Genomic DNA, 12,321 nt, shown 5'->3' on the forward strand with positions numbered 1-12,321 from the left:
AACCAAATATTCTTTTCTAGCTTGATCTTCCCAAAATTTAAAGTTGCAAGATTCTATAATTTCATATCAACAAAAAACAGAAAAGAAAACAGTAATTTGCATTTTGGACATAAACATGACCCTATGCTATATTTTCTTTATCAGTCCCTTTGAAGGCTCTTGCTTAGACTGTTACTGCTTAAACACTGCATTCTTTCATGTGTTCATTCATAAACATATATCCTAGGTGCTAGAGCTAAAGCAGAGTTAAAGACCATAGGGCTTACAGTTTAGTGTTGTATAAGGGCTGCATCAACTTGAAAATATTCTACAATCCTCTTCCTCCTTTAGGTCATTGATAGGCCATGGCGAAGAAGGTGGTATTTCTATGATGACAGAGAATTTATTTATTTAAGGCCTTTTGCTTGTGATGCAAAACTTGAATGGATGTGCCAGATTCCAAAAGGTAAATGTAGTTATTCCTTTTCACAGTCTTCTCATGTGAACTTGTGAATGCTGAGCCAAAGTACCTAAGAGGGCATTTTAGTCTATAATTATAATTTTAAAAGCCTTTGACACTACAGCTAATATGTTAAGCTCCATCCCGCCTGACTCCTACCCGTGGTAAAATGCTGCCTTATTGAAATTAGATACTATCTTCCTCTTTTGTCATGAAAGAATTTGTATAGGAGATAAAATTTAAGGCTAATTTAGGGAGATTAGGTCTTGGAATGAAGGATTATTTCAAGTGAAAGGAGAGACGAAGTAGAGGGAATCATTTTAATTTTTATTTTGTTGCAAAATGAAGGACAAAATGAAGACAGGCTTGGGAAGAATGAAGCAAAAGTCAGGAAATCAAATTTGGGCAGGTCCCAGATCTAAATTTTACAATTTAGAAACAGTTTTCAGTGAGCTCAAAATTACTAATAGTTTATCTCATTCAAATTCAGGAAACCAGTTAGCTTGATAGTAGAGCCTTTGGTGACAAAAAAGAGAGAAAGGATAATAAATAGATATCCTTTTACTTCACTTTTTAGTAGGAAAATGTCAAGGATATATTACAGAAAATGTTAAGAAGATTTTTAACTCCCAAATTATTTTTAAGCAGATATTAGATATGTTAAATTAATTAATATAATGGTAAATGCACAGAAAGTTCCTAAATGAATTTCTGAACTGACTGTAAACAGATCATTGAAACTAAAGGGAATTCCTCTTATAAGTTCTCAAAAACCCAAAGATTATCTCATGGAACTGCCCATTAGAAGATTGTTCTTCTTTCCTAAAAAAGGCCACCATCTTGCCTTTAAAAGAGCTTCAGATGCAACATCCAGTGCAGTAACTGGCAAGTCTCTTTCACAGGGCAAACTGGGGAGTCATTAATAGAAGGGGAATTGTGTGTGTGTGTGTGTGTGTGTGTGTGTGTGTGTGTGTGTGTGTGTGTGTGTGTGTTGACGGGGTTTTTCTTTTGTGTGTGTGTGTGTGTGGAATTTATTTATTTTTATTTATTTATTTAAATTTGTTTATTTATTTGTTTGTTTGTTTTTGGCTGCGTTGGATCTCCGTTGCTGCATGCGGGCTTTCTCTAGTTGCAGTGAGCGGGGGCTGTTCTTCATTGCAGTGTGTGGGCTTCTCATTGCGGTGGCTTCTCTTGTTGTGGAGCACGGGCTCTAGGTGCGCGGGCTTCAGTAGTTGTTGCGGGCTCAGTAGTTGTGGCTCGTGGGCTCTAGGGCACAGGCTCAGTAGTTGTGGCGCATGGGCTTAGTTGCTCCGCAGCATGTGGGATCTTCCCAGACCAGGGCTTGAACCCGTGTCCCCTGCATTGGCAGGCGGATTGTGAACCACTGCGCCACCAGGGAAGTCCCTGATGGGGGTTTTCTAAAGGAGAAATTATACCTGAGTTAGTCCTGACTATTGATTAAACCGGAAAGAAGAAAAAAGGAAAACCAGTTTGGATACCTTTCAAACAAGTGGCAAAGTAACTAATATATTATTAACTTGGACAATATCTCTGGCTTGAAGCATTAGTTGTGACACTCCTATTGTTCTTTGGTATTTGGCATGCTACAGAGAGTGTCACTGCTCCCTCCAAAGTATGCTCTCACTGGTAGCTGTTCCCCTGCCTCATGTCTGAGTACTGAGGCAGACCCTAGAGTATACGCCAGGAAAACCTTAGAAATGACAAACCAGTAACCACAGGAAATATTATGAAGAACATATGGTTTTCTTTTTTCTTTTGAATGTATTTGTTATTTTAAACAAAAGAGAAGGGAATTAACTAGCTTAGCAAACATAAATCAGGTAACCAAATAAATAAATCTTTTAAATAATTGCACCCCTGCTCTCTCCAATGCAGAAACAAAATTAAAAACTAAAGAACTTCCTGTCTCAGCCTATTTGCAGTCATTTGAAGCAATCAGTGATGGTTTGATCCAGGGTTTAAATGTTATATTAACTCCCCTTTGACAGTCCCTAAATTTCTGAGTTACAATGTGTCACATTCACTGGTTGGATATTTTCTTGGCTATTAGAACAGCCAAAGCCTGCTCAACTGGACACTTCTGTATTAATCTGTGTTTTCTGGTTTTCTTAAAGCAGTTTACCTCTTCAGTAGCCCAAATCACCAAACCTTTTCTCTAGCTCTTGCCTTTTTTATTACCTCATACAGCTGGTTCTAATTAGTCCCCTCCTCTCTAAAAGAGATATTTTGACAACCTAATTTTTTTAAATTATCATAATCACTATAGATATATATACTTTTTAAATATTCTTTTTTAGTTGTGAAAACAGTAGCAAAAATAAGGTTCACAAAAGTGTTTTTAGGAAAATGACCTATAAACACAACCTTTTTATATTGTGTTTCTTGATACCTTGTACACACATACATGTTTGTAATCCTGTGTAAAAAGACACCTTTTATTTTGCTTTTCTCACTAATTTAAAGAAATTTAAAGGTTAGGCATAGCTTTCCCCCAACATACAAATGAACAGAATTCTTTGACAAGGTTACAAACAAGAAACTATGTCTCTTTTTTTAACTGATTTGCAGCACTGTTAATGGAAATTATCCAACATACAGAGGACTGAGTTAGAGAGAAAAACCACAGATACTGGATATATAGGCAGTCCTCGGAGTAGGGTCTTCTCGTGCATTGGCCCTGATATAATAGCAAAATTAAGAACAGCTATTTTACCCTGTAATTTCTAAAATTCCTCAAATTATGTCTTTGGCTTGAAACCAGTGTGACCTATGACCAGAATAAAAAGGGAGAGGAAAGCAGCTAGCATCCTGAGAGGAACTGTTCTGTGCCTGGCCCTGTGCGGGGTGCTTGCATAGGGGTGATCTTACATGATCTTCACACTGTCTTTGTGAGTTAGGTAGGAGAGTTTCATTTTTATAGAATAGAAAGTTGGGGCTCAGGGAGTTAAACAACTGATCCCAAGTAGCACAGCAGCAAAGAGTCTGAGGGCATTTAGACACTGACTCACCCAGCTTCAAAGACCATAATTCTTTGTACGGTACCATATTTCCCGCTGGGTGAATTTTATTATTTTCTTCCCAGTTTTGTCTCTCATTTTCTCAAAAGTTTCAGTACTGGATCACTGAACATTTTTTTCCAAGGATATCTTGGGAGGCAATAAACTCTACCAACCTAGGTGTATTCAGATTGCATTAGATGGAGACGTGGTTCCTGAATAACCTCATCCTACAGTGATGATTATCTTGGTGCATATTCCTTAGTGCTTCTATGTAATGTATACAGTGTATTCATTTACTTATTTGTGCTTTCTAATTATTATCTATATTTTATCCATCTAGTCTTCCTTTGTGACTTCCGTGATATAAGGTAGAGAACTGCTAGTAATGCTGTATTAATATGTAACACATCTGCCTTTTTGGTTGCCACAAAAACAGCTTTAGCGTGGGCCCCACAAAATTCAATGTTATGAAGTGATCATAACATGAAAGGAAATGATTTGGCCAGAAATGGACAAATCTCAGCCATACTGCAAGTCCTCTTGAGTTAGACTAAAGGCACTTATTAGTAGGCCGTGGTCTGTAATTGGATACTAAACTTAAGCCATTTGCTTTCTTATACAGGTCGTACTCCAAAAATACCAGACTGGTACAATCCAGGTGAGTTAAGAAAACTAAAATTTATCCAAAGCTGCTTTTACCTTTTCAGTGACGTATTTAGTTAATTATTTAAGCCTAGGCCTAGTGCCAGCTTCTTCTCTATCATGTCTTCAAATGAGATGAAGTGTCTCCATGCAGGGAAGGTGATTAGCTGGTGTGGGATGAGACTCTGAGGCTGGATTTATCCTTCTCTGTGAGTACAGGAGGGTAACAGAGTCACTCACTGGCTCAGGAATCCTTGGAACCTTCCAGGCAGCACTGCCCTGGCCAAAGAGAGCCAGTAATCTAAATGGATTATTATTTATAAATAGTTTTGAACAATAATCCATGCTGAGAGGGTGCAGTTTGGTTTATGCAGTCATAATTCTGCTATTTTTCTTCTTCTTTAGAGCGTGCTGGAATTCATGGACCTCCAGTTGTAATAGAAGGGAGTGAATATTGGTTTGTTGCTGATCCCCGTTTAAACTATGAAGAAGCCGTCCTGTATTGTGCTAGCAATCACAGCTCTCTGGCTAGTTTAACATCTTTTGCAGGACTAAGAGCCATCAAAAACAAAATAGCAAATGTAATTTAAAAGAACATATTTTTTAATATTTTCTTATTTTTACATTTATTCTGTTAAAAAAATTTCAGAACTCTACAAAAGTTAAATGGTCCTCTCAAGTAAAATTTGCCTAACAACATATAAGTTCATCACTTCATGTTAGAAAAGTTAAAAAGAATTGCTTAATGTTTTAAAATATTCAAGATTAATTATTAATGTCAGTTGATAAGATGAGCTTCAATAGATAATATAAATTAGTCTAATTCCTTGTCACATTTTTTACTAAAAGTTAACTTTGTAGTTAACTTGAGATTCTGTTTCTAATAATAACTAACTTTGCAAAATAGTTTTTTGGAGGAAAAATAATTTGTATATTTTTAAATTTATAACTACTAGCAACAGGATACTATATGTCCAATTAATATATGCCCATATTTACAGTGACCATATTTTCTGTATGCAAAATACAGCCTGTGAATATAAAAAGAGTTTCTAAACTACTTTTTTTGATGAAAGGACCTGGTTTATGTAATTTAGAGACCAAAGTAATGAATATCTGGAAATTATAGTGGTTTGTGGTTATGATGGGCCAGGGTATTTAAATCAAAACTCTTCTAGAAAAGTCAGCACATATAAGGATGGGTGTTTAGTTGTTTTTTGTTTTGTTTTGTTTTTGTGGTTTTTTTTTTCAGATATCTGGCGATGAGGAGAAATGGTGGGTGAGAACTACTGACCAGCTAATAGAACATCGTTTTATGCAGTATGTGACATCCTTGATGGTGCCTTTGTAAAGTTATCGTTTAAAAGAAGCAGTCCCAAATCCCCTTTTACTAAATGGAGTACTGTTTATAATTAGTTTTGAACATTAATCCATAAACTACCTAGACTAGAGAAACCAAATTCTTTAGCAAATGAGCATCAAGAAAAAGTAGTATAAAATAATGGCCTAACATTAAATTTAGAATTAAAATTACTTCAGTAAAAAACAGAATGGAACATGTAACTACATTATGAGCTGACACATCTCTCATTTTCTTTCAGCTCACGATATCCATGGCATCACTTTCCTATAACATTTGGAGAGGAATGCTTTTACCTCTCTGCCAAGACTTGGTTTAGCGGTAAGGTGAATTACAAATCCTTTAACGTTGATTATGTAATATGTGAACTTCAGGTTCAATTACTAGCTTAATCTTGCTTTCCTTTTGATTATATGTTTGGTAGCTTTGTCATATTCTGACTTATTGCTAATGACAATAGATCAAGTTCCAAATGCAAATAAAGGTGCTTTTCACTGTGAATATTTTGACTTCCTTTATCCTAAAGTAGTTACTTAGAAATAAACTTACCACTTTCATAATCAATAAGGATATAGACAAATTCACAAAGATGAACTGGCAGCAGTTCTAAAGTATAATTTAGGTCCCTTTCCCCCTCATTAGCCTTCTTCAACTCTCTATTTCCTGCCATCAGGAACCGTGGTAACTGTGTGTGTACCAAGTGTGTGCATTTTTATAGGCAATATTGGTATGCTACAACTTACTGGTATGAGTAATAATAATAGAAGACAAAAATAGCTAGGGAAGAAAAGGAATATATTTTAACCATTTGGGAAAGATTGATTTAAAGAGACTTTCTTCACTACTGGATGGTTTTAAAAATGTGCTGAATGGAAAATTCTCACCATGGTAATCCTGCTTTTCATTTCTCAGACTTAAATAAACCAGCAGACTGTAGTACCAAGTTGCCCTTCGTCTGTGAAAAATACAATGTATCTTCATTAGAGAAATATAGTCCAGATTCTGCCGCTAAAATACAGTGCTCTGGGGATTGGATTACTTTTCAGAATAAGGTAAAAAGAGAATTGCTACGTTGTGCAAATGATGATTGCTTTCATGATGGTTATATGGCCTGTGGCAGAATGGCATCCCACCAAGTAACTTCACTAAGATAGACTCTGCATATTTCAGTGTCTCACCTGATTCTCTACATTTTCGGAAACCAAGTTAACTCTCAAGTTAATCACGCCTACAGGTCTTTCAGAGTACCGTGTTCCTATTCTGTTGCTACTGACACTTAAACTGCCAACGGTGATCTTTCAATGAATAGTAATACATTGACTCGTCAGGACTATCTCTTTGGCATGTAGGAAACTGGCTTAATTTCTGGCTGATAAATTTTCCCCCTTAAGGAAAACATCCAAGCAGCATTTACCAATCAAATTAGACCAGCATTTCCCAAACTACTTTTTGGGAATATACACATATGCTAACAAAATGTTAATCATTGATGTTCCTTCCAGAGCAGGGTTTATGATTAAATAGCTTTGGAAATGCCACATTCTATATTTGTTTCCTTGAGATGCACAATTCATATTCGTGTATGTATCTCTTAGGAAATGCATTTGGCTGCTAAAAAGAGAGATTACTATAGTATGCTAAAACATTTATTCTCTCAGATAAAAGAAGTTTGAAGATAAGCAGGCTGGGGTTGGTATGAAAGCTCTGTGGTCTTCAAAACCAGGCTTCCTTTGTCTTTCTGCTCTGCCATCCTTAACTTATGGCTTCCAAGCTCAAGTTCAGGGTGTTCTCTCTAGAGTCTTTTCTAGAAGCCACCCAATGACTTTATACTTCTCTGGCCATTCCAGTCTGTAAGGAGGCTGAAAAAAAAAACAACCCATTTTATAGCCTGTTTCCAGGAACACAATTTGGGACATGCTACTCCACACTAACATGATCATAATATCAAGAAGAAAAAGGAAGAGATGTGTCTGACAGCTGAAAGCATCTGTAGTAAAGTTAAAATATTAGGGGTATATTTTGACTTTTTAAAATTTGGACAATCTTTTTTCCCCCCAAAGTACTAGATTAATTTGCATAGTTGATGTAAATTTATGTTTTTTGTTTGTTTTTATTGAAGTATAGTTGACTGAAAATATTATATTAGTTTCAGGTGTACAACATAGTGATCTGATATTTCTATAGATTACACACCATACAAAGTTATAAAATTACTGACTATATTCCCTTTGCTATGCATTACATCCCTGTGACTTATTTATCTTATAACTGTTAGTTTGTATCTCTTAATCCCCTTCACCCCATTAGAATATCCTGTCAAGAGACAGGGGGATGATTTCTTTAAAAATGTGGTTTTTTTAATATAAGGTAATGATGAAGAATACGTATTTGAAATCAAATGGAGCAGAGTCTAAATGCTGACCATACCATGCTATGGCTATTTCACTTATGGGTAAAGTTACTTAATGTCCTTGTGCCTCAGTTTTCCCATTTGTTGTGAGAATTAAATGAGATAACACTGTGCAAAGTGTTTTAACACAAGGAAGCACTCAATAAATGGGAGATTTTTTAAAAAAATAGCTCAAGGACTACTCTTCAGTTGCTTAAATTAAGTGTAGAGTTGCATTCTTGGGACTTCCCTGGTGGTCCAGTGATAAAGAATCCACCTTACGGTGCAGGTGACATGGGTTCACTCACTTGTCAGGGAACTAAGATCCCACATGCCACGGGGGCAATTGAGCCCGCGCGCCACAACTACTGAGCTCGCGTGCCTCAACTAGAGCCCACGTGCCGCAAACTACAGAGCCCACACGCCCTGGAGCCTGCGCGCCACAACTAGAGAGAGAAAACCCACACACCACAACTAGAGAGAAGCCCGCATGCCACAGTGAAGAGCCTGCATGCTGCAACGAAGACCCGACGCAGCCAAAAATAAGAAATAAAATAAATAATAAATGAATCTTTCAAAAAAAGAAGAGTGTAGATCTGCATTCTTTTGGTACTACTTTGTAAGTTTCTATATCTCACAAACAGAAAATTAGCAGCCTTCTAAAAGATGAGGCATTTTCTTCCTATGTGAGCTTTCCCGTGTGTGGAATCTTATACTTCATATGTGTTCTTTGTTTACAGTGTTTTTTAAGGATCAAACCTAAGTCTCTCACATTTTCTGAAGCCAGTGATGCTTGTCATACCTATGGTGGAACCCTTCCTTCAGTGCTGAGCCAGAGAGAGCAAGGTAGCAGAATTGTTTCGTAAACATGCTTTATTCTGATCTGGAGGCCATGTCCATGTTGGGAGGCTGTGGGGAATTAACACATACAAAGAATCTTATTAAATTACTTTTTACAGAGTAGGTGAAAGATTATCCTGGTAGCTAGATAAGCAAGAGGTATTCATTGACATTTTTAGTATATCTTTAATTTGAACAAGTCAAATGCTTTTTTTAAAAAAAAAATCTTTCTGACAGATTTTATTACATCCTTGCTTCCGGATATGGAAGCTACTTTATGGATTGGTTTGCGCTGGACTGCCTATGAAAAGATAAACAAATGGATGGATAACAGAGAGCTGACATACAGTAACTTTCACCCATTATTGGTTGGTCGGAGGCTGAGAATACCAGCAAATGTAAGGTGTTTTTTTTTAATCAATAAACTGTGTAGCTCTATGAAATACCTGAGTCTTCCACAAATTATTGGCTTAAGAACAAGGGCCTATTTTATGAGTCGATTTATATGAAACATCCAAATAGGCAAATCTATAAAGATAGAAAGTAGATTACTGGTTGCCAGAGGCTAAGAGGCTAGAAGGATTGGTGGTGATGGCCTAAAGCATATGGGATTTCTTTCTGGGGTGGTGAAAATGTTCTAAAATTGATTAGGGGTGATGGTTGCACAACTTGGTGAATATACTAAAAACTATAGAATATATGCTTTAAATGAATGAATTATACCATCTATTAATTATATCAATAATGCTGTCTCAAGAAGAATGACAACAGAGCTTCCCCAGCCTTCACGTAGATGCCCTAGTTTTTCATAGTAGTATCAGATTCCATAACACTTATTTCATAACCATGTAAAACCATCACTAGTGAGTTGCAAATAAAAGCTAATATAAATGCTTTACTTATCATCTTGGAATTTGGAGCTGTCAGCCTCAGTCTCCTGAGGTTAAAAAGTACAAAATCGGTGATTAGTGATCATTTTTCCCTAAGATCTAAATGTAAAGAAGCTATAGAAGGGAAGAAGGCATTATATTAACAGTAGTTACCCTGTACCATGATATTGCTGCCCACTGCTTCTGTCTTCCTTATTTACTGGATACAAACCACCTTTTGCACAAAAGGCAAAGATTAAGAGATTAACTTTAAAGTTGAATTCCAAAAGTACATCCTAGACATCAACTGATATTCCTGATGCAATGGAACTTTGCTCAAGGTTGACATTGGTGGCAAAGGGAACTGTGAAACGTGTAATTATGTACAAAGTAAATATCAAAATAATGCTTGGTTATTGTAGAACATTTGGAAGTTATAGAAGAGTAAACAAAATAAAGAAAAATGTCAACCCTTATCCTGCTTATACTTAGGCTGGTAGCTTTTAAACTTTTAACTCATGACCCATAGTAAGAAATAAATTTAAATTACCATTCAGCACATAGATATAAATATAATATTGAATTGCAACAGAAGTTTCAGGAAATAATACTTACCCTTAGAGCTTATATTTCTTTCTTTTCTGTTCTACTCTAGTCTGATCTAGTCTAGTCTAGTCAACCTATTCTCTGTGTTCTATCCTATTCTAGTTCATTATCACAAATAAGAATCAAGATCCACTGAACTGATTTCATGACCTACTAAATAGGTCTCAAACCATATTTGAATCCTGATCTAGGAAATCACAATGAATATTTCAGCATTTTTCTTCTAGGGCTTTTCTATACATTGTCTTCTTGACATAGATAAGATCATAGTATATATACTATTGTATCTACTTTTCTCACTTAGTATTATATCATAAGTAGTTTCTTATGCCATTAAAAGATGTGCTTGATAAGCATTTTGATGGTTGCACAATATTTCTTGATAGATATACCATCATTTACCTAAACAATGCTGGGTATTTTGGCTGTTTCCAGTTTTGCATAATCCTAAATAGTGCTGCAATTAACATCTTCGTGCATAATCTTTGCTATATATTTCAGGTTACCTCCCTAAGATAGATTTAGGAAGTGATATAGCCAGATCAAAAAATATAAGTAGTTGTAAAACTCTGGTTACCAAATTGGTTTCCAGAAAGGTTTATGAGTTTACATTTTTGTCAGCAATATATTGTGATTACTTTTCTATTCATACCAGTGTATTAATAATTTCCAACATTTATTGAGCAGCTAATATGTGTCAGACACTCTGCTAATGCATCACATGCATTATTTCATTTAATATGCACAATAGATGTGAAACAGTCTGTACTCCTCTCCTATCTTAGAAATGTGGAGACAAACAGAGAGAGTCATGTAACTTGCCAGAAATCATGCAGGGTCTGCGTGCAGAGTCGGCATTTAAATCCAAGTCTGCAGAGCCAGCATTCTTAGCTTCTCTACTGCACTGCCTCTACTACAATGCTCTAAGGAGAATTATCTTTTAAAAATTCTTGCTAATTTGGTAGTTTAAATGATATCATATTTTCATTTATATTGCTCTGATTTCTAATGAAAACATATAAATTCAGTAATAATTTGAATTTCATCCAATGTGAATTTCTTATTCTTTGACAGTTTATCAAGGCCTTCATGTATTTCTTATTGATTTTATGACTATGTAAATATTCAGTGTGCTAACCCTGTGTTTCTTGCATTTATTGCAGATATTTTCACAGGTTTTTTTTTTCTTTAGGTCTAATACCAAAAATATTACAGAAATAAGTTTTGATTTTTTTGGTATGTGTTCAACTCCATTTCTTTTTTTCCCTCCATTGCTTTTAGGTTAGAAAGTCCCTCATGTAAATGTTAGTTAAATGTATGCCTTTATTTTCTTCATTTTGTTTTATAGCTTGCTTTTTTGTTCTGACAGTATGATACGTCCATGGTATATGGCATATGTTGTCAATGGTTACTTAATCCTTTTCCCTAATCCTGGCCAATTGTCTAGCATCATTTGTTGCATATACTTCCATCTGTTAATATCAATATAGAATGCCTTTTTTATCATATGTGAAGTGTGCATGTGTATGTATCTGTGTGTGAGACATATTCTTGTATAGCTCCCACACTGGTCTAAATACTATAATGTTGCCATATTTCAAAAAATATAATAGGATTAGTTATCCTTTATTATATGCCTTTTAAAAATATTTTTAGCTGTTTTTGTCTATTCTTCAAGACAAACTAGAATTATTTAGTTAATTTCCAATCTAAACAATTAAATAGAAAACTTCTGGTGAGAATTTGACAACATTTTAGGAAGAATTGACATCTTTTTGTTAATTTTCCCTCAAGAATATGGTGTAACATATCTCTCCATTGATTCAAGTCTTCCTTTTAAATTCCTCAGTGAAGTTTTTAGAGAAGTTCTCTTTCTTTTTGCCATTGAGAATGGCAGCTTTTTAAAACTGTCTTACTGATATGTAGGAAATCTATTATTTGAGTATTTTTGTATATTTATTTCATAGGCATCCATCTTACTAAAAGCTCTTATTATTTCTCAGAGTTTTTCACTAGATTTTCTTGGGTTTTCTAATTAGATAATCATAATTTGCAAATAACCGTTCATGCTTCACTACATGTGTAGGACTTCCAGAACCATGGTAAATACCAGGAGTAATAAATAACATCCTAGACTTGATCTAGACTTTAATGGG

At 35.3% G+C, this 12,321-nt stretch overlaps 1 protein-coding gene across 2 annotated transcripts in view; it reads left to right on the forward strand.

Moving 5' to 3' along the window:
- The window catches only part of LOC309630244 (CD302 antigen), a 131,086-nt gene that overhangs the window by 46,017 nt on the left and 72,748 nt on the right, over window positions 1-12,321 (forward strand). For both annotated transcript variants that reach the window (XM_082395227.1, XM_082395224.1), the window contains exons 16-23: window positions 331-445; window positions 4,082-4,117; window positions 4,507-4,682; window positions 5,354-5,421; window positions 5,703-5,782; window positions 6,374-6,513; window positions 8,591-8,696; window positions 8,928-9,088. In XM_082395227.1, the coding sequence (XP_082251353.1) occupies window positions 331-445; window positions 4,082-4,117; window positions 4,507-4,682; window positions 5,354-5,421; window positions 5,703-5,782; window positions 6,374-6,513; window positions 8,591-8,696; window positions 8,928-9,088 (882 nt within the window). The remainder of the gene's footprint in view (window positions 1-330; window positions 446-4,081; window positions 4,118-4,506; window positions 4,683-5,353; window positions 5,422-5,702; window positions 5,783-6,373; window positions 6,514-8,590; window positions 8,697-8,927; window positions 9,089-12,321) is intronic.

Source organism: Balaenoptera borealis (assembly GCF_965194805.1).
Source record: "Balaenoptera borealis genome assembly, chromosome: 6".
Classification (NCBI taxonomy): Eukaryota; Metazoa; Chordata; class Mammalia; order Artiodactyla; family Balaenopteridae; genus Balaenoptera; species Balaenoptera borealis.